Source organism: Leuciscus leuciscus, assembly GCF_965113295.1.
Source record: "Leuciscus leuciscus genome assembly, chromosome: 8".
NCBI classification, from domain to species: Eukaryota; Metazoa; Chordata; class Actinopteri; order Cypriniformes; family Leuciscidae; genus Leuciscus; species Leuciscus leuciscus.
The window spans coordinates 15,692,355-15,716,539 of NC_138732.1; the positions used below are offsets into that span (position 1 = coordinate 15,692,355).

General features: G+C 38.0%; 1 protein-coding gene across 1 annotated transcript in view; it reads right to left on the bottom strand.

Annotated features, from left to right (window-relative positions):
- The window catches only part of diaph2 (diaphanous-related formin 2), a 442,308-nt gene that overhangs the window by 410,749 nt on the left and 7,374 nt on the right, over positions 1-24,185 (bottom strand). Inside the window, exons 3-4 of the mRNA XM_082178708.1 lie at positions 6,910-6,942; positions 5,087-5,263 (exon numbers count right to left, since the gene is read on the bottom strand). Coding sequence (XP_082034834.1) covers positions 5,087-5,263; positions 6,910-6,942 — 210 coding nt within the window. The remainder of the gene's footprint in view (positions 1-5,086; positions 5,264-6,909; positions 6,943-24,185) is intronic.

The following is a 24,185-nucleotide window of genomic DNA, read 5'->3' on the forward strand; positions in this document are numbered from 1 at the left end:
TTTTAATTGAATGTAAAAAAATTTGAGAGAGAGAGAGAGAGAGAGAGACATGCCAATTTTGAAACCTGTGACTCTTGGTGTTTTTACCACATGTTCCTAAAAGCACATGCGTTAAATTAGTGATAAAGTGAAGGACATCTTTTCAAAGTGGAAAATTTCAATAGTTTTACATCAAACCACTGTCTCTCTCTCCTTTCCCCTCACGTGAAACAAGGCCTTTAATCAATCAGTGAGCCCTGTTGATATGGCATCTTAAAGGTGCTCTGAGTGATGTTGGGTGACGTCACTTCTTGTTGACATTCAAAGAATTGTCAAACAAAGGCTAGCTCGACCCTCCCTCATCCTCATCCCATCCCGTTGTTGTCTTTTGTGGAGCCTGGGCTGTCTACAGAGACCGCGTTTTTTTACAGCCTGTTCAGGGGACAGGCAGCTAGCGGATAGTGAGGAGATGTTTGCTGTATGTGACAAAAAATGTTTCAGCCTAAAAAACGCGTGACATCGCTTAGAGCACCTTTAATTGGCTCTTTAATCCAGTTCCCGCTCTACAGCATGATTTACCCATCATGATTAATTATGTCCTCAAAGCTTGGAATTATTAAATCAAAGGCCAGGGTTGGCATAACTGAATAATTTTACGGAAGCAGTCGGATCCACTAATGCAAAGACATAAATAAGTACCTTTTTTTCCTCTTCAGCTGCAATGTGAGACCAGTTTCATTCATACTCTTAACCTGAAGCTCTATTAATCTCAGTGCTCTGTAAACTTCATAAAGTCATCCACAGGAACAATGCAGTTACCAATACAGACCATTCAAACTAAAAGAACACAGTGTGCACAGAATGCGAGTCTGATCAACCAAGGGCATGAGAAGGGGTTCCAGGAAAATGGAAATCAGTAGATTTGTCTCTCACTTTAAATTGTTGTGGAGAGTGGCCAAGTTTCCTGGAGGAACAAAGGCATAATTTTTCATGTTTGATCTTAGTCAATTGGGTTATTTTGCAGTGAGATTCTGAAGATTTCTCCAAAATCGAAGCAATCCGCTTAGGAATGTAAGGACAGCCGGAAGAACACTTATTAGTTAAAGTGCCATTCATCAAAATAAGCCAAATGTACTTTTGAGGATCCAGCGAAGTTTAAGGAGAAGCTATTTCTCCTTCAATCTGGAAGAAAGGGAACAGGATTGACACAATTATGCTGCCACTGATATTTAAGTTCATCTGGACACATTTACTAAATAACTAAAGTACACGCAACAGAAGGCAAAAGTACTTTGGACGTCCCCCAAGACTACTAGACACTGAAGAAGAATGGAGAAATAGCAACCGAGTGAGTTGACAGAACGCTGCCAGAGTATAGTTTGGAGAGAGAGGATGTAGAGTAGTTAGGGGGGTGATTGCATCTGCAGGGGTAACGATCTGACCTCATCAATCCCAGAGTCCTTCTTCGGACTAGGCGCCTCTCTCTCTGTCTTAATGTTAATGGTGCTGGAGGAATAGCAGTGGTTGACTGAATGATGATGCAAACCGGAGGAGCTGGCATGTCACATCCTGCCAGTGCTGTTTCTCAGCAGGAGAGGCGCGTTAAGAGCCCTCACCCGTGTCTTAACATGCCGTCACCCGGCTCATGAAAGGATTTACCGCTGTGCATATTTATCAGGCCTTGGGTCCAGCTGCGTGCATGTACGCACAATAGCAAGGAAGGGCGACAGTGGTTCTATCTCTCTCGTTGTGCACACATTAAGGCGAGCATATCATATGCTTAGTGCCATGGCCACTAACCCTGTTCATCAAAGGGCTGGGGCTTTCATTTGTCGAAGAGCTCCTCTGTTTACAAGAGCCCTTTGATGACCAACCACATTAGTGTACCCTTATTTTTCTTCCACGAGCCATGCACTACACTGCAATCTCAGAGATCTGCCCACCGGCATTAAAGTGTGCCTGCGTGCGTGGGGGGGGGGGGGGGGGGTATGTATTTATTTGCATTTGGTCAATACTTTCAAGTTTATATATTGAAGAACAACCTCAAATTTAGCCTGAACACTGATGATGTGAATCGATATCAGTATGTGCCTTGAGTATGAAGGAGGGAAACGTGAGTATGAAAGATCTCCCAGTTTCATATATTAGATTGGATGTGCTTTTATTTTGTGGCTCATGAATCTTTCCTATATGGAGACCAGCTGATCTATAATCTCAATGACAATGGCAGCAAAGCATTTTTCCCTCAATTTTTTAGTTATGATTATTATGCCTTCAATACAAAAAGCCAATTCCAGTCTGTGCAACATGTTTTAGGCCTTTACACCTGCCTGGCTTGTCAAGCAGCAAATTGAAGCCTAGGTTTAATGTTCCGCTATCTGGAGAACAAAAACAGCAATTGAGTGACAGGCGGTTACTAAAGCAATGAGGAAATATGGAGAGTCTCTGACGGGTGAAAGATTGGCGCAAACATTTGAAACAAATGAACAAATCAAACTGATTATAGCCCACCATGTCAGAGAATGCAAGACGATTACAGTCAATGTGCTGCATGACTCAGTTGACTGGCCACCTAGTCACTACCACAATACTTTTGAAAAAAGGAGAAAGACGGGCATAGGTCTTACATGTTAAAGCTCGAAGAAAGACACCCTTATCCTCCTAAGTTCAATAACATCAATGGAAATTAAGAGTGAATGCAAAATTGGACAGTTGGGGACGCTGTTTAGCTATATGTTCTGCAAGTCCACGAATTGATTCCCTCTAGACCACAATTCAGATATGAATACCATGTTTGATGTCAAATATTTTTTGCCCCAAGAAACAATAGAACCCATGTTTGATGTCTAGCCTGATGCAATGTGTCAAAATGTGCAATATTTTATTTGAAAGCTACAGCACAGAACAAGATGGTTTTTTTAATGATGACCTAAATTTATTCTATTTATCACTTTAAAAGGGCAAAAAAAAACTTATTTTTATTATACAAAAAATACTTCTTAAAAAAAATAATAATTTCATTTTCTGTTCCACAAAGAAAGAAAAAACTACAGTATACATGTGTGTTCAAAAGTTTAGAATTTTTTTTAATTTAAAACTTTTATTCAGCAAGAAAGAATTTGACGTGATTGATCAAAAAAAGGATCTATTTCAAATTAAAGCTGCTTAATGTGTATGGTGATCTGTGGCGAGCAGGACGAGGTCGAGGGCCGTGAGAGAACGGCGCGAGGCCGGTGGCGTGATTACTGATGACGAGCGACACCTGCGCGACGCACCGGTTTCGTATCTCTCACGGCCCTCGACCTCGTCCTGCTCGCCACAGATCACCATACACATTAAGCAGTCCCACATAAATGTGCCTCTTTTGAAAAATCTAAGAATTTTAGAGGTGGGGAGTCCAGTAATATTTTACCTTTTGAAGCAAGGACAGGTCAATTACCAATGTGGTGTCTACCTAACGAGGTGTACAATTCACTGCCGAGCCTAGAAGGCAGTGTAGAGCACATAAAATGAGCACTGAAAAGCAGTTCTGCTCAGGTGCTGCAAAATTGGCAGGGTTCCCCATCTACAGACAACAAATCCACAGAAACAGTCAAAGAATAAAAAAGCATCAAAAACAGAATCTGCTGTGACAGGCACAGGTTGGGGAGAGCTCTAACCCCTCCACACCCAAAAAAAACCTCATACAACGCATTCATTTTTCTTGTCTGGGAAATAATCCTTCCATTGTTCTGCAGCCAGATTTTGTTATTTTACTTGTCTTGGCCAAAACAAGCGCAAGTTCAGTTGAGGCCTGTGTATGCAGCAGCCCTGTCGGTTTTGCTGTCTTGGGGACTGTGTGACTGTACAGATAAACAGAGCAGGAACTTCACAAATAGGGTGAAGACTGCATTCAGCCCTCACCATGAGTTAAATAAAACTGTTTCCCCCCCCATCCGTAACAGTAGCTTGTTCTATCCCATGTAGCAGATGCTCTATTGACAGCTGTCAACATATCACACTTCATGACAGAATTAGCAAGAAGAGTCATGCATATAAAAGCATGGTAGCTAATGTATATTCTTCTCCCAGAGGGCAAAATGAACAAGTGTCAAGCCATGCCAACGCTCAGTTAATGCATCCTGTCGGCAGAGAGCGCAAACCTCTCAAGTCCCATTCTCCACTCGCGATTGACAGCAGAAGAGAGATGAAGAAAGATAAGGTGTCTTTGACTATCCATGAATCGTAAACGTGGCTACTACAGAAACAATTGAGGAAACAAATGGCTACGCTGAGTCGCTGAGTAACCACCTATTTTTTATTTCAATTCCAGTTACATGCAACACAACTGCATGTAAACTAAAGTTTAGCTAATTGCATTTAATATAAATTTAGAGTTCTTTTTTTAACCACTTAAAGGCCCAATGAAGAAAATGTTCAGAATCGGACTCGGGATCGATCTGACACGGTAAAACCGACAACATTATTAACAGTGTTTACAATTGCTAAAGTCTTAGAAGCTAAAGCTCACGATTGTGGTGGCGTTACATTTCCGAAACACGCTTGAGGTGTTCACAATCACACTGCACTGGGTCTGCTAGCAAATCAGAGCACTATGAGCTTTTCGGAAGGAAAACCAGCGTGTTTCAGATAGATTGGAAATAGAGGAGCTGCAATAATGTACAGCATGTGAAAAAGAATGTGCTTTTGAACATTAAAGCGAAACTGACCCTTTAAGTGTGTTAAGAAAAACAGTCATGAAATTGTACTCTTTTCAAGTACACTGAAGTGGCCTTGTATTTAATCAGTATTACATTATCTGCAAGTACTGCAGATATTATAATGAATGAAGTGACAAAAAATAATTAAAAAAGCAACTAAAAAGTTGATTTGAACAACTTACCTACAACCTAGTTTTAAACTTAAGCTAAATCCTTACTAAACTCATTTTATGTTGCTGGTAAAGTGTGTGAGCGGTATAATGTCACAGAGAAAACTGGTTTTGATGGCCTAATTGACACCCTTAACATGAGCTCCACACTTTGATATGCATCAGTGATAAAGGGCGTCTGAGGTCATACAGTGCCTGGGGCGCAGTGCAGATCACAGGATGAGAAAACAAACTCACCATCATCTTCTCAAACAAGTCGATGATCTCTTTCTCTGACAGGTTCATGGAGCGCTCGTCGAAAAAAGGCTGGGGCACAGGCAGCTCGGTCGGGGTGGAGATGGGGTCTGTGGGGTGCTGGATAAGAGGCTTCTCCTTCTTCGTGCCTTGCTTTCGAAAACTGGTGATTCTGTCACGCTGGAGAGACAAGTAACTAAGTAAATAACTGGTGCATATGTCAGATCAAATAAATACAAAAATAAACAGCACATATATCTGACAGTGGAAATGCCTTCTGAATTTTCAGGTTTATGACCCTGTGAAATCCCCTGAGTGCAGTTTTCTGCCCTCTGTTGGTGTATTTCCTATTAAGAAGGGAAGTTTTAGGAGAGGCATATCAATGGCTGTGTCCGTTTAAAAAAAAAAAAAAAAAAAAAAAAACAGCTAGTAGGCTTTACCTATGAAGATTTTGAATTAAATTTGATTGGACAAAAATCTGTAAAGTGCAACACGAGTCATCATTATTGTTGTTCAGTTTCCCCTGTAGAGACTGTAAATTTGAAATGCATATACGCTACTGTTAAAAAATAAAAAAAAATAAAAAATTAATTCAGAAAGAACGCATTAAATTGATCAAAACAGACAGTAAAAACATTGTTGTGATGTGAAGTATTATGTTCTGTTGAATTTTCTATTAAATACAAAAATCCTGTAAAAAGTATCATGGTTTCCACAAGACTACAACTGTTTCAACGTTGGAAGAGGAGAAGGAGAAAGAGAAGGAAGCAGCAAATCAGCATATTAGAATGATTTCAGTGACACTGAAGACTGGAGTAACAATGCTGAAAATTCAGCTTTGCGATAACAAATTACATTCAGTAATGCATTATAAAAAAAATAAAAAAATAAAAATAATAATAAATTGTAATATTTCACTATATTACTTTTTTTCCTGTGTTGTTGATTTAAAAAAAAAAGAAAAAAAGTCAACATTAGCAAATAAATGGCCTTAAAGCTACTAAACAGACAAAAAAACACACAAAACTCTCCTTTTGATTTCATAGGGTTCTTTTTGTAAAAGTTAATACAAAATTGTTTGGTTAAATATTAGAAAGTTTTAAAATATAGTTCAAGGTTTAAGGTTTGACTCACCTGCTCTCCTGCTACTTCACCTTTCAAAGCTGTACTTTTTAAAGCACAGGGCTGATATTACCTTTATCATCTTTCCACTTGTTCATATTCACATTACATTCATAATGAATACAAAGACAATGTCACAGACAGCTTTATGGACTACATTAGATGGCAAGACGTGACTATAGTGTGTTTTAGGTTTCTAGCTAATTTGAAAGAGATGCGAGCGGCTTCTGCCAGCGTTCCAGTGATGGGTTACTGGCTCAGAGAGAGTGAAATCAAACCATGCACAAGTCACTGTTAGTCTGTCATTGAAAACATGGAGGGAACATGCATATATGGATGAAATCCAAATGAATGAAATAAAAGAATCAAACACACTCTGTAGCAAAATGCAAGTGTTCAAGGAGAGACCAAAGTCAAACTGAAGACAAGGGTCTGGCAAATTATCATGAATGATTACATCAAGTTGCCATGTGTCTGCTTGAACTCCAGCTTGCTGATCTGGAGTGAACTTTAGACTGATTGATTATGACAGACCTGATGACAGGGTGATAAAAAAAACAGTTTTTCTTTGCTTTTTTTGTCTTTGATCTCTCTCTGTCGATCACTTCACTTTAACAATACGGAGTCATGGCGAAGATGAGAAAAAGAACAAAAACATAAGAGAAAAAGAAAGACACGCAAAATAAAAGAAACAGACACCTTACCATGTCATCAGCCAATGTTTTTATGTGTATGTTCTGTTGAAGGGAAGGGACAATAAGTGAGGGCAAATGAAAACACTGCTGTGTCTTTGTGCAAGTGAGAACCCATAACCACATGCATTAAATGACAGATTTATGCACACAAAAAACAACAACAACAAAAAAGCTTATGAGATCATAAGCAAACAACCAACTGCAGGCAGCATGGGAAGTCAAACCCGCTGCTGGTACAAGTCTGCACGAGTAACTTAAATAATTTAAACAAACATAAACTAAACTCTGTTACATGTATTGGAGTTTGTTCTTTTGTATCACAAACAAGTCTGTGTTTATATGACAGCAGACTTATGAAGATGAATTATTTTAAATATATCACTTCACATCAACCAGTCTTCCAAAAATAAAATAGCAGAAATAAAGCTTTAATGAGCAAGACAAACTAAAAACAGACACATTCTGCCCTGTGTCACAGCAGAGACAATACAGGAAAAGGAGATGGACAACTCCAGTGTTTCCCCTACCACTGTTTTAGGGGCGGGGCTTTTTGATTATTTTTAGTGCTTTTTGATTAAAAATTTTACACCACGTATCCATAACACGCCCGTTCCCTGACACTAGTAGTTTCGGGGTGTCCATCACCCCACCTGAAAAAAATCCTAGGGGAAACACTGAACTCAGACAAAAATTATTAGAGGAAATAGCAAAAGCTTGCCAAGGATCTTTGGTCTTAGTCCCCCTCCTTTCAGCTCCATGTGTTCTTTCCTCAGGATGGAACAGTCTGACTGAATGAATGACTGACTACATTTGGGTCAATGACAAATAAAATTGTATTTTTTGAAAAAAATCTTTTCATAATTGATGTAATGCAAATTTTTGAGTCAGGAACAATGCTTTAAAGTTTAGATTGTTAAATAACATTTCAAAGTGTTTAAAGGTCCCATGACATGCTACTTTTTGTAGGCTTTAATATAGGCCTTAGTGGTCCCTAGTACTGTATCTGAAATCTCTTTCCAAAAATTCAGCCTCGGTGCAGAATTATAGCCACTACAAGCCAGTCCCAGAATGAGCTTCCTTCAGACGGGCCGTTTCGGTGTCTGTAGCTTTAAATACTAATGAGGAGGAGAAAGGCAGCGCAAGGTGGAGGGTGGGTGTGGCCTTGACCATCTTGCGCAACGGTAATGTGACGTGCATGTTTACGTTGGATATAGCAATGGCACGAAGACACGCAGTCTTTCAAGCATTTCAGTTTGACACAGAATCTGATCCAGATGGAGAAGCAACGGATGAAGAAGTTGCAACTCAGCGGCTCCAGCAGGACGTTTCCGAATGGTCAGTTTAAAATATTATGTCTGGATACAGTACTTTATTCGGATGGTTTACAGTTATTATCATGTAGCTAACGCGAACCTACTGTTGCCTTTTCATGAGAGATCTGTAACGTCTGTATTTATCTTATTACAATTACATCAAGCTCTGCGATCTTGAAATGCGGATATCGCGCGCGCCATATAACGTTAACCAACAGGAAAACGGTTATAAAAATAACAAAGACGTGTACAACACTCGCGTTACAGTGTGTGTAACGTTATTCACACACATAAACTGCATAGCTGCATAGCTAATGTTACAGCCAGATTCTATGTGTAACAATCTAGGTAACCATAAACAGTAAAGCAACACACTTATATATCATTAGTTGACTTACTTGTCCGAGGTGTGTAGCTGAGCCAAAGAGAGTGATCCAGACTTTAGTTTCAGACGTTCAGCAAGCCCAGCTCTGTATTGACCCTTCGGTGTTCATTTGTACATCCAATTATTGAGCAATTGTTATGCTTCGCTCGCTCAAAAGCCATGATATCTCTCGTCTCGTGGACAAACTAAAATCGCGCGCGCGCGCGTTCCTACTTCCTAGCGCATTTTCTCATGGGCGGAAAATATTCTCTGGGCGGGCAAAGCAGAGACAGGGGAGGTAACATTTCCTCCTTATGACGTCATAAGGAGGAGATTCAAGATCAGCGCGTATGAGCCTCCATTTTCTCAAAGGCAGAGAAAGATAGCAAAAGCTCGATTTACACCGATTGAAATTTTTAGAAACTTGGGGACCATATACAGGCTAGGGGAACTCATATTAATGTTAAAAAACCTCAGAAAGTGAAAATTTCATGTCATGGGACCTTTAAATTCATTTTTTGACTTTTTTTGTGTCAGGTGGTACAACCAAATATTTGCAAATATATATATTCCTACTTTTATTTATAAGTGAAATCTTAGAAAATTAACCCTTAGAGTAACCCATTCTAGTATCTTTAACATCCGATTTTACTTTTAAAGACAGAAAAAAATAATCATACAAGTATAGCAGTAAATTAATTTAATACAATTACTAGTTTTCAGCCATTTGTTCACTTTTACCTAATATTTGTTGGATTAAATCAAGAATTTACATGGTTGCACCATCTGATGAATATCAGTTGTGCCACCTGACAACATTAATAAATGACAGGGAATATGCTGAATACTGGATTTTTATTTTTTACTTATTTTAATTACATATAAAAAAATAAATAAAAAATAAGAGTGTTTTAGTCAACAGTCTCTATTGAAGTAAGAGTAGTAAATTGATCAAAAACAGAATAAATCACATCATCACATTCAGAATGTAGGAACTGGAATTGTCTACAGTGCAATAAATTGGTCTGATACACTGTAATAAATCGTCATTGAATTACAACAAAGTCATGTTTTCCATTACAAAAAAAAAAAAGTTCAGTCTTTTTGATGTCACTTTGTAAAGAAACACAATATAATATACTGTACATGCACATGATGTCACCATTTCACAAATTTGCATCTTTGTTGTTTAACCAGACATGGTAACGGTATCTTTTTCAAAAACGAACAGACGAACGAGCTAGTGCAGAGTTAAAAGGAGAATAGTAGAGGACCACTGTGGCTTTTCTGGTAAAGATGGTGGACCAAAGTAGTCTTGCTGGTTGAGCTAGTCCATCAACATTATAGTGACACCAAAACATTGGCATCCCATGCTGGTTATGAGCATCCAAAACCCAACTCATGCTGGTCTACGCAGGGAGTGCTGAATCTCACCGTGAGTTCTGCTCTTAATGAAGCAACCCATTAGATACATCTTTAAACCTGATCAGTTTGACTATATTGACCTCAAACACAACTTCTCCTCTCTGCCTTCACTCACTGCCTAACAGATGTGCTTTATCTTTTTGGCTACAGCAGTGATAGCCGTTTATGAGATGGAGCACACAGGGGGAGAGATGGGTCTCCATATGCCGTGCAGAGCCGGATGAGTGTTAACGAGCAGAGCTCTGTGGAGAAGCTGCCATAAAGCAGAACTTCCCGCAGGTTTCCAAACTCTACTGTTAATCTCTCAGCCCCCCGGTCCTGCGTTTACCCAGACATTATAGCACTGCCCCAGGGTTGCAGGCTGTACACAGCTTTTGCGACAGTTGTGATGGAATGGGAGGTTTGATGTGAATGGAGGTGTGTCAAGGACTCAAGGGGGTGAATCATCTATTGCAATACACTAACCTTTATTAACAAAGAATGTTTAATGCTTTAAAAGGGGTCATAAAGAGTTCGGTTTAAAGCCCAAACCAAACTTGCCAACAAAGACTTTCATGGAAAGATATTGTTAAAATAATAATGACTGTGTAGGGATTATTGTATTACAGATCCAACAGCCCGAAGTGGCTTCATAGTGTAAGGCCCTGTATAACATGGATGTGCATTTGTTATTGAAAGTAATTAAAATCTTAAAATCTAATTAAAAACCATTTAACAACTTTGCATAATTGTGTTTTGACTCTAGGGCTGGTCATTAATATTGCAGCTCGACAACACATCAGACAGTCAACAGGGCCAAATATTGCATTATGATTTAACGACACTCCTTCAGGGCAACAGAACTTTATTAAATTCTTTATCAAAATAAAGCTTTATTCATTACAGAAAACTCCCAAACCCCCACAATAGCGAAATTAATGCAGCCCCCAGCACCTCCATAAACAGCGACATAAATTACAGTTGCACAGGCCTAAGTAGTTCTGTAATGTGTTGACCTAAGTAAACTCTTAAGTTAGCTAATTGGAAACACATGAGAGGAGAGAACAGTCTTGTTTTGGTTAGAGAGCACTAAATATAAGGATTACTTGACAGTTGAAGTGCAAATGGTGCTATTACGTGTTCCTCCACTAGGTGGCACACACCAATCAAAACATACAGTTGGTCAATCAATGTTTTACAAAAGCCAATAGAGGCATTGAATGGACTTTGAAATGTGTCCAAAAACTGAAAGTAGTTTCTAGCTGACACCATCTGCTTTGTTGGCCATTCTTACATTAGGAAAACAACCAGAGGACGAGCCGACGAGGATAGCAACAAAAAGCTGTTGCAAATGCTTTCTGGGAAATCGGGTTATTTTAATTGGTCTTAATTGTACTCAAACAATGGAACGCTTGAAACTAACAGTTCTTGGCAATTTGCAGTCACTTCGTCTCAAGAATGGAGCATTCAGTGGCCGACAGCTTGTCTCGTTCACACTGTTCACACACAGGGATGTTTTAATTAAATACAGAGCTGGAGAGAGTGCATCAAACCCTCTAATAGACGTACACAACTATCAGGATAGAATTCACACAACTAGAATTGAGATATTAAAAAGAATGAGTTACTAACTGGTCATAAACCTTGGTGATGCAGATAATCCTGCAGTACAGTAAAGCCCAGAAAATTCTTGATTAAATATCAGCACTATTCTTGTACTGAGTGCTCACAAAAGCTTTGACCAATACCCTGCTAGAATCAACACTGATTGTTGGTTGTATTTGCCCAGAGAGTGAGACCACAGGCCAACAGGATGCCAAACAATAGCCTGATGTGAAGAGAGACAATGGTAATAGCACAAAGGGGTGGTTATGGTACATGCCAGATGAATAAATCATTTAGAGATAAAGGATCAGGAACATGGCACAAATAATGTTGAATCGTTTTGTAAATAACAAACAATGATTTAAGGATTGGTGTCTATTTAAAAACATAACATACAAACTTGTGCCAAAACTACACCAATCAACCTGTTGAAAGAACTGTGCATCTACCCCTGACGAGATAATTTAATTCATTTCAAATTAAATATGCCATCTGACTATTATAAATGAAAAAAGTAATTATTTACTGAACATTAGTGTCTATCAAATTGCTGTTGCCACTAAGAACACCACCATACCTGTGATGTGCACAACATATCGCTATCACATGAGTTAGCCTATCAGCTGATAGTTTTTAAATTTGTAAAATTTGATATTTGATATATTAGCAAATCTCAAAATAATTATGCATTTTTCATACTGTAAATTATAATGTTGAAACCTAGATTCACTTGTAGGACTTAAAACTATTGATTTTAAATTTGTTCTAGTTTTATTTTTCAATTATTTGAATAATATGAAGTATAAATTGTATATATAATATACAATCTATAAAAAAATATTGGTCATCGGCTTATTCCCAACCCACACCCCCAAAATTGTATAATACACAATTTGTATAATACACTTGTATAATACACAGGCTTACTACTTCCATACACCTTGGGGAAAAAAAAGGGCTTTCAAGTCAAAGCTTTTATTCATTTACATTAGATGCACAACTAAGACTGATGTGTACTAATGTGTAATATCCCTGTACTGACAGCTCACTTAAGTGAAAATGGCCACGGAAAACAACTGTAATTCAATCCCCCTTGCTTTAAACAATGACATTAACATGCTGAAATGCATATTTCAGCTGTGATGTTATCTGCAACTCATATTAGCCTATATCAAACTGACAAACGGCCATCAATTTTCCATGGGAAAACAGCATAACACATAGTTTGTAGAAGCTGGCGCTGCGATAGCCCTGCTGGAGAGTCTGGGGTGATGCCAGACGTGCCTGTTTGCCATTTCTGCAGAGATACTGCAGCAGGCCTCATATATCTGTGTATGCAACTGTAAAGTACATCATCATTTTTGCAATGAGGCAAAGTGGGAACATTCAGTAGAAGGGGTGGCCGACTCTTTGACTTCATTTTCAATCCATGGCTTATCTGAGTGTAGCCAGATAAGGCAGGGCCTGCAGATGTAATCTGTCTAATGATATACAGACTTAAGCTCTTTCCGGTGTTTGGCTTTCTGTGGTTCTCCCCCAAACAGAGAGCCTGTGTCAACTCGCTCTTTCACTTCAGGAGAAGAAACGGTGATGTCATCGGTGTTCAACTCAAATACATGTGAAATAATTTTTTGCACTCAGCCACCCTCAAAAGTCACTTTCACTTTTAGGTTTCCTCCCCGTTTTCGCTCAACCTTTGTCCATGTCTTTTTCTATCCTATATCTCAGACTTGACAATTCACTTAGCATGTAGTCCAGTAATTCAAATCCATAGTTTAATCAATCAGACCAATCATACAGTGAGTGACCCAGTTCTAAACTGCTCACCACTGGTCAGCGAAGAAAAGGGTAAACTCAATTAATAACCAATATTCATTGAGTTTCTATGCATGATAATATCATGCATCCATAGTCAAGATAAGCAGTTTTAGCTCTACACTCATACACTGTAAGTCAAAAGTTTGGGCACACTTGGACTGAATTAATTTCTCAAGATCTAAAAAATCTTGTGATATGAAAGTTTAAAATAGGGATGGGACGATTACCGGTTTCACTATAAACCACGATTAAATGTACTGACGGTTAGTATTATCGTTTAAAATTTAATTATCATTAAAACCGTGTTTGATTATCGCGATTTTAGTAACTCGCTGTAAATCCTGTCCAGCCAGCAACAGCTCTGACGCAGGCGCAGCGCGCAATGTTGTTGTTTTTTTATTCGAGAACGTGCTCGGGAGATTTTTCAGCCTTTTAAGAGGACCAAATCTGAGGTGTGGTCATATTTTGTCTTTAACAAAAGTCCTGAGTGAAACTTAATCGAGGATGGTCACTACAATAGGGGGGGGAAACACTTCAAATCTGCCGAGTCGTCTTGTGTGACCATCACCCACTGTTTATAGCGAACGCAAGGCAAGTTAAGTTTGACCTCAATACCAAAACTAACGTTACGTCTGGGAAATAATTGGGCACAAAATGTTGTTTTGAGTTGAAATATTTGATCTCACTCACTTGAAATAAACGTGAAGCTTCCGCGAAGAAAAGTTCGCAACAAGTGCGGCTTTGAGCCAAAGACGAACAAACAAGTTCAAACAAGACTAATAAGAGTGACATTTAAGGGATAAATGTATATCATTGTACACTTATTACACCGATTTTTTTTTACCACATAATTACAGGGACATATTGAATTGAGAATGTTTTAAATCTTACCTGTTTATAACTATATATTTTGCACAGCGTACAAAACAATCGTCCAGACAAGATGATCACAACAATATTATCAAACTCTGTAAACAATAAATCAACTCTGATTTCATTTTCAATACAATCAAAAACGGAGACGCAAGACGGCAAGTTGTATTTGAATGAAACGAGAGAGCGCGTCCGTTGTGATCCATGGATGCGCGCTGTGTTATAATGCGTTGCTATTGACGACGGTCATTATAAGGAAGGAAATGCCACAACATTTTTGCTTAAAAAAGGTCATAGAGCTGCTTGTTTTATTTGTTGTTTGTTGATTTTCAAATATAAAACTGTTTTCAGTGTGAGCATCAGTTCTTTTTGAACACTTTCATCTCATTTGAACAAAACCGTGATAATATTGATAATCACGATAATTTTGGTCACAATAATCGTGATATGAAATTTTTATATCGGCCCATCCCTAATAGATTAATATTAATACAAATGCACTAATATTGTCCACTTGAAGGAGGAAATGAAAACGAGTGAGTAAATTCGGACACTGAGTGCACCGGAAGGGCTGCCAGCCACTTATGCATAGTTTGTGCTTGCTGTATAATAATCATTTGAAACTTAGCAAACTGGCAGCTCCAGCAGTAAGATAAAAAAAGATTTATCTTGAACTCCGTCATGAAAACTAGAATGTATAAAACTTAGTTAAACAATTTAATAATCAAGTAAAAAAAATTTATACCTGTATGATATTACACTGTAGCCACATTGGACCAGCGGTTTGGAAAATAGATGGATGGATGGATGGTTCAGCTGCGGGCGCTATCTTCTGGCGAGACATGGGAATTCATTCGGCACGACCGTCACAGTGCATTATGGGTATTCTCCAGCCGTTGAGCATAGGGTTGTACACTCGTTATTGCAGTCCATTGTGGGATTGAATGAGTACACTCTATAACGTCCACTATGGTTTAAAGCCTGGAACACACCAAGCCGACGCAGACGAACTAGCGCTGATGAAAGCCGACTGTGTTGTCGCCTCGCGTCGGGGTAAAAAGCTGCACTTGAACACACCGAGAGAACTACAGCCGACTGTCAGCTAGAATGCGCGTTCTGCGCCTGCGTGTAAATGAGACAGCTGTCTATTTCTGCAGATATATTCGTCTATATTCGTCATTCAAAAAGGGAAACCGGCGCTGCCGGCTGCAGTTACACAAACCGTAAACAAAGCAGTGCGTGCCTACCATTTTGAATATCAATCCTGCTAAACACTGTCTTTATTCCACTCCTCTCGTGTTAATATTGAAATATTCGCCAAGGAACACTCAGATAAGATGACATATCATTAGAACAGCCTTCTATCTGTACCGTTTTGACTTTGCCCGCATTTTTGCTATTATTCTCGTGCACTGACTCGGTCACTAAGCTGAACAGCCAATCAGAGTTCCCTCTTTCACCGACGGCCCGACGCCGATTCAACATGTCGAATCGGCCGTTACAAAGCCGACGAGGACCAATTTCAGCCGACGGTGCGGAACACACTGAGAAGATTTAGTCGGCCGACGCACGGAAACTGCCCGACGGCCGACCGTCGGCTTGGTGTGTTCCAGGCTTAAGACACCCCTTCAAATGGCAGTGCCTTCAAATAGTGCCCTATTTAAGGGTATAGGGGGTGATTTCCGACACAGCCTTGGGGTGGGTGATATACTGGTAGACACGATAAAACCGGTAGAAATTTGTCAGCTAAGAGATTTTGGACTATGGTCTCTATAGCGGTTCCGCTCACGTGAAGTTGCTGAGTCACGAAAGCTTATCGTTTGAATGCATTTTTAAGTATTTGTGGTTTAAAAACAAGTGATTTTAAACTGTTGAAGCAAAGTAAGCAGCGAAAGACAACTCATTTCGCTATATGCACATGCTGTCAGAGAAACTGTTTCTCAGCACCATTAAGAAACTCAGCGCTGAGTTTCTGGTGTGCCTTGTGGCTTTTGAGCTGAGTTTTAATTTAGAAATGTGCAGAGTGACTAAAGCTGAATAGACTCTAGAGATGATGAATGATAACTTTGCTGCTAAAACAAAGACTTTATTATATGCCAAGCTGTCCTTTCACCACATCACACGATCAACCCAAGGTCACTCTTTTTGTGTCACAAGAACTTGTCAGCAACTTTTGTGCAAATCACTAACTATTGCAAAGTATGTAGTACAATGAACCTTTTAAATCAAGCAACAAATCTTATAAGACAGAGAGACGCGGACATTTTAACCTCAAACACACTTCATCATACATAAAAAAAAAAGAAATCACACTGCTGCCTTAGGAAGTCCACACAATAACAAAACCTACCATTAACCTAGGGCAAGTGCAGTTTGATGAATGCACAAATAATTATACATGTGGGAGGAAGGTCATCATATTGGGTGTTAATATAATACCATTAAATGAACAATAATCCTTTTAGTCTACAGTAAATTATCGACAGAAAACAGCAAGTTAAGCAGAGGTATTTGATCTTTCCTCTTGACCAAGAAGAGTGAGCTTGAGATCAGCTAGCTAATGGACTGATCAGAGTTTCAAGATGGTAAATGTATTCTTTAACCTCAAAAAATTGTCAGCTTCCTTCAGCATTCAGACACACGCTTCTTGTGCTATTCCAGAATTTAGAGTCAAAATTAAACAGTCCCCACAACCCATTTTAATTCCATAAACTGATTTCCAAGTAAAACAAGATATTCAAAGGAGGAAAAATGAATAAACAAATGTAATACATGACCAGGGCTCCGAACCAGTTCAAGCAACGAAAACAAAAACCGTAAACGACCAAAATTTGTATCAATAATTTCAAGTTTAATCAAAAATTTAAAAGGAACCAGTTTAATCGTTCTGAACAGAAATGCTTATTTTAAAATGACCTTTAACCGGTTAATGTTATTTTATCGTTCTGTTTAATATTCTAATTTGGCAGTCAGTCAATCATGAAAACACCATGTTGTCAAAATTAGTATAGTGTCATTATATTGTTAACATTTTCCCAAAATCAAGCTCAAATGGAGTTACGAGGTTTTTCACCAGCGAATTTAGGAGATTTGTGTTTTGTCAGTCATTAACGGCCAAATCTTTAGCAATTCAGCATTACGTTTTATTAAACTTGCAGGTTACAAAGTTTATTGTAACTATCTGAGCACTTAGTTTTTCCTTTCGTTTAATACATTTGGCCAAAATCTTGTGTTTTGTGCTATGCACTTTAAAGTTGGCTATGATTAGAGGGCAAATACCAGACTGACACTCTTCTCGGCTCCTCAAATTAGTGTTGTCACGATACCAAAATTATTGTTTCGATACCGATACCAAGTCAAGTATTGCGATTTCGATACTTTTTCGATACTTTTCCTGAAAATATCATTGCTGTGCTTTATTTTAAAACCGGGACAACATTCTAATCATATAACACACTAATAAATTAACATATTAACAGCAGATATATTAAACATTTGAACAAAATATGAAATACAAAAATATAAAAAATAAATTAGAGCAATGACATTCAAGGTAAAAAAAATATATAAATTTAGCAGCATTATCTCATTTATCATAAGAAACATAAAGCTTTATCTTTATCTTGAACTTTGAATAAAAATATGAACAGCGTTTATATTAAACAATGTTTAATATTGGTAACATATGATAAGCCTCATTGGTGATATATTTGACATGTGGGGAGAGAGAGTTGTGGAAGGCCTATACTTCATGTTAAACATAAATATATAGCAGCAAAGACAACGTCGGCAGTGTTGACGGCAAAATAGGCTACAGAATAATTCGTTCTGTATTGAGAGGTGCAATATTTGAAAATCGATAATATTTTTTTAAAATGACATTTATTGTATTTATGTCAAAACGTTCAAACATCAAAATGTCATTTATTAATATGTATACGTGTCAAAATGACATAGAAACATCTTTTCCTATTCTATTTTGCCTGGAAACGCTTCCAACACGCTTGCGTGTCGCGTGAAAAATAGGCGTCGGTTCTATTTGTAGCATGCACGCGTTTTCCGCGCGTCTCGAGCTGCGCCCAGACGCGTGTGTCACGCAGGCAGTTAACATGGGAGCCGAAATAAAAACGGACACGACATGCAGCCAGTGTGTCGACTCGCCGGCCTAACAAATCTGGAACGCAGTCATTCTTAGAAGTATCAATACTAATAAATTAAGGAATCGTGACGTTTTTAATTTCCGATTTACTTTTGAAGTATCGGTGCACCGTGCAACAGAGAAAGGTAGGCAACGTACCATATGTCACTCCTCGCGTCATCTTTTTCTACGAGTCGTGGACCACTTGTGCTCGCACATGCAGCCATCTCGCTGTAGTGTTTTGTCCATGGTTTTGTCACATGACACTGACAGCGGCAGGTTCTTTGCTGCGTGCGTCAGGAAAAAAACACAGACCTCCATAGGGAGGCGTTTTTTTTTTTTTTTTTTTTTTTTTTTTTTTTTTAAGTATCGATACTGAACAATTTAGGTATCGTGACGTTTTTCATTTCCGAGTATCGCGATACTTTTGAAGTATCGGTACACCGTGCAACACTACCTCAAATACATAAATATTAGCCTTTACAAGCATTGTGTTTTTTCATCATCAAAATATATCCATTACAATCGCGTGCAACAGTGAATCACATAGTATAACCAAGAATATGCATTAACAAAATAAATAGCTAAACTAGTTTTCACGATTTAAACCCGAACAGACTAATTGTATACCAAGAACGGGTTGCTTTGTCTTTACCATCTTATTTTAGTTCACAACCATTATTGAGGAATAAATCTGTACATGCTTCTAGATGCCCTTGACTTAATGAACAGACCCTTTCTTTATCAATTCATCTGCCCAAACAAAGCTGCACTGTTCTCAACATGCAAACAGACTAATTTGAATGAAGAACATGCTCACATCTAAAATAATAATATTATATTATTATTAAAATATTTTAAAATGATATTATTTAGCATAAAAAAGATATTATAAACCAGAACCCAATTTTCAGGGGATTTGTCTTTGTACAGCACAATGCAGGAATGACTGATGACTTAAAAATACTGGAGGGGACCTCATTAAACAACCCATTCCAAAAGCTCTATTGCCTTAACATGGGAAAAATCTTTGGTGTGTTGGTTATTTCAGGAAAACTGAGCCAATGTTTATGTTTCTCTGAAACATGTTGGTGTGAACAGCTTTCCTTGGACAGTCATCCCATGTGATTGATTCAAGACAGAGAGCCCCCTAAGAAATGACAATATTAAGTATTCTGAGCTCCAATTCAACTGATAGGGCCACCTCATGTTATGTGACAATGTGAGCATTATGAAGAAAGTGTTGGAAACTTGCCAGAAACATCTGTTTGAAAGGGTGATGTCAGAATCATCCCCCAGTGTAACTAAAGCACTTCCCTTCTTCACTTCCTATGAGCACTGAGACACTCAGCATGTGTTCCATTTCCTGTTGGTTCTCCATTTCTCTGAGATGCCCCATGAGTTTGTCTGCAGCTGGACATTTTAAACTCAAAGAGGGGGTCTCTGAGTTTAAAATGGCCAGCTACAGACAAACTCAAACCATTTATTTCAAAAGTGAGACCACATTGAAAATTCTGGGATTCTAATTTAAACCTGTGAGTTTATATATTTATTTATTTTTAATAAATTAAACATGTTGACTTGACTAACTGAAATAAAATAAGTTTAAGTACTAAAAATGCAATAAAAAGTAAAAAAAAAAAAAAAAAAAAAAAAGAATCTTAATAATAAAAAAAATTCATAATAAAATTACAAAAGCAGCAAAGCACCTAAAATTACTAAAACTGAAAATATAAAAGCCAATTCAAAATATCAATAAATAATATAATACTATAAAAAATATAATTAAATAAGTAATTAAATCTAAAAAAAAATCTAAAAAAATACTAAGACACTCCAAAATGCATGTTAATTATTCACTCAAATCTTTCCGATAAAATAGCCTTAAGGCCCGTTCACACCAAGCACGATAACTATAAAGATAACGATAAAGATATAATTCTAAAAATCGTTCTCCATATTAAAGAATAACAGAGTTCACACCACAACTATAACGATAAAGATATGAGGAACGATATCGTTGGGATCACTTTCAGAAAGATTTTTTTTCCAGCTGTCCAACAATAAAACACTGACAGCCAATCAGAATCCATTCTAATTTAAAGGTCTCGCGCATTTAAAATGGCAGATGACATTGCAGAGAAGTTAATCGTCGAGGTACAAAAAAATCCTCCACTGTTTGACAAGTCAAACCCCCTTTTCAAGGATACGTTAAAAAAGATGGATATATGGAAAGCAATCGGTCGTATCCTGGGAATAAATGGTGAGAAGTATTATGCAGTTTAGCATAGTGTAACAAAATTACCTCAGGTAGGCTACCAGCGCTAGTTTTGACAACATTGCTGAAGTTGCAGTGAAAAAGGCGTTGTATACATAAAGGTGTTGACTAGGCGATGTTTTTATCCCATCATTGACAGCGCGGGCGCGCGCGTGCGCGCGCGTGCGCGCGCGTGCTTAGAATAAAAAGACCGTTATCGGTCGTTGGTGTGGACGCATATATAGTTATCTTTATAGTTGTCGTGCTTGGTGTGAACGGGCCTTTAATGTGTGATTAAAAAAAATTGAATAATTTTTTCAGACTTTAAAAGCATGGTCTCAGACTTTTGAAAACCATTGTATGTGCTTGTACAATGCTAAGTTTCACAAGAGGGATCAGACGCAGACCTACAAACAAACAAAACCAAAATGTATTGTTCTATGTGGCTGATAATATTAACCTGATGTTCCAGCCACAATGTCTATGTTTGACACTGCGCAGTGCCCACACTGTGTATCTCAAGACCGTTCATCTGTATAAGCCACAAAAGCAGATCTACCTCAGTGAACTTCTCACTTACAGTAAGCTGACTTATGCTTAACTGCATGTGACAACATTTAAGATGACCATTATTTGCATGCTAATATACAAAATATCCCATACTACAACAGGAATATCTGTATAAATAATATAGAAATAGAATATTAGAGTAGCAGTAACAACAGTGCTTCAAATGGACATAACAGCTTGACAGCATGGGAATAAAAGTGCCCAAGTTCCAAGATATATTGTTTGTTTAGAGCTGTACATACAGATTGTCATTCATTAAATGATCATTAATGATGAATTTAAAAAAAACCTTGACAAGTCACGGCTAAACAAACTCTACAGTCAATATTTTTAACTTGTCCTGGGAGAACACACTGGCCAAAAACCTTCAAAGTCCCAACAGAGAGTTGTTATATTTGTTCTAGGAAAACTAACAACAGCTGACTCGGATACGTTTTTTTCTCACGAGAAAAAAGCTACGGTTATTTGAACAATGTGTACTTCTACAACACATCCAAGCCGATCAAAACTGTCCTACACTGATTTTTAATACTGAGAGTATTTAGAGTCAAATCCACCCAACTGCAGCACACCACAGATTTTTTCACGTCTTTGTGTGAACAAAACAGCAGTTCTGAGGAATGATTAAAGTCTGTTTCACACATTTAATCTGCCCATGCACACCTCTGTATAATGATGAACAGCCAAGGCCTCCACACCACCTCCCGTCCAATTCACCTCTTCCTTTATTAAAACACAGGTAGATAATCTAAGTTTTCAGGGTCACTGGCTTTCACAACAAACACAGTGTACGTCACTTACAGCACGACTACGAGGACATGCTGTACAAATCGTCTGCACTAATCTGTGCTCCGTTATGGTATGTTACATAACAGCATCCAGGCTTATATTCTATTTTCAGAGTTTCATTCATTTGCAATGGAATTTAATGGAGGTAAACTTCCATTCAGTCTGTACTCCGGAATGCCTTTTGAGGAAAAGCGCTGGCTAGAATTCCACTTCCATGACTTCATAAGACTCAGTTAGAAGACAAGTGAGGAATTCATTCCATAAATGCAAAATCTGCGTTCTTTCACACTGAAAGTCGAGTGCATAAAAAGAACCGCCTAACAAAATAACAAACTTTGGTGTGTCTACATCGCATAAGGAAACTGTGTTTGACTTTATTTGTGCCATCAACAGAAGCTCCATGATGTACTTCCCTCTCTAAATGCTGTAAAAAAATAAAAATAATAATAATAATAATAATATATATATATAAAAACTTCCTCTTGCCTCTTTTCTCTCCCCGTGGGTCTGATCCTGGGGCAAACTGTAAAGATTAGCCCCAGTGCATTACAGAAATCTAACGCTGGGTGATAATGCTTAGCATGCTCAAGGGGTTATAACCTTCTCTAATCCAGCTCAGGGCAGATTTATCATAAGACCAGAGATGGCTCTCATTCAGAAGAATATACATGCATATTCAATGCAGGAATCTATTGGCAACACATGCGTTTTCCATAAAATGTGTCCACCCCCACAGTTAAGCCCGTTTAAAATAAGGTCAAAGATCTGTTGGTCGCTAGTAGGTCGACTCGTCATTGGTGGTTGGCTTCCTAACTGGTCACAGCTTTTTACAATCTTTAAATGTATTGACAGTTTAAATTTTTTTAATAAACTGTCATTCTATTTTGACAGAAAGAGCAGTGCAGAAAAAAAAATTGCTGAAAAAATAAGGCTGTGTAATAAAGTTTATTTTATTTTATTTATTTATTCAGAAACAGTGGAAAAAAAGATGTAACTGTAACCAACAGTACACTTAAAGGGTTAGTTCACCCAAAAATGAAAATTCTGTCATTAATAATTACTCATCCTCATGTTGCTCCAAACCCGTAAAACCTTCAGAACACAAATTAAGATATTTATTTTTTATGAAATCCGAGCAACCCCATAGTTTGCAAATTTATTACCACTTTGAAGGCCCAGAAAGGAAGTAAAGACATCATTAAAATACTCCATGTGACTACAGTGATTAAACCATTATGTTATGAAGCCACGAGAATACTTTTGGTGGGAATACAGTCAGTCTTAGAATGTTTCAGCTAGACGTTAAGTGTGTCCCCGACATAGAGACAGAGCATATTTAGGCCACGCCCACACAGCTTGTTCGCTGTACACCGCCACATAGCAGCTTTTAGACATTTTGTTTTGTTTTGTTTTTTTGTTTTAAGTCAGAAATAAGGAGGCAGCTTCTTGTATTTAATTCCAAAGAGTGGCCCTTATCAGCCCCACAGTGGAAAATTAAATCATATCTGTGCTGCATATGAAATCATATCCATTCTTCTAAGCCAGATTGGCAAGGAACGGAATGGTTAACAAAGAGAACGGTTTAGCCCGATGGTGGAAAAGTGGCTTTAGTAATCTGGTAAACTAGTAATCTGTGCACTATGAATCATATTTTCTCAAATCAAGCCCAGGTAATGGCAATTTTACATAATAGTAGTACACAATTAATATTAAATGAATATGACATAGCGACCAACTGGTTATAGCACAATAGTTTGAACCAAGGATTTAAAATTGCCCACTCAGGAGTGTCCACTGACGGCAGCACTGTCCTTCTGTCTGCATTAAATTCACACAACTTGGACATGACAGTATATGAAAAAAAGAATAAGTATAAAGCATTTGCCTTTCAATTATTAGACAGAACTGTTAAAGAATGTCCATAAACCAATGAAGATGGAGAAGAGGATCTCCTGTGCATCTGTGCTCAGGTGCTGGGGGTCCACATAAAACTCCCACTTACGACATAACAACTTATCGGTGATACCAATCATTTAAAAAATGTCAAATAAAACTACAGATAAACATACCATTTAGAGCTGCACAATTAAGCGTTAAAAGATTGCAATCTCGATTAAAACACATCCACACAATCTCATTCCTAAACGACAATGA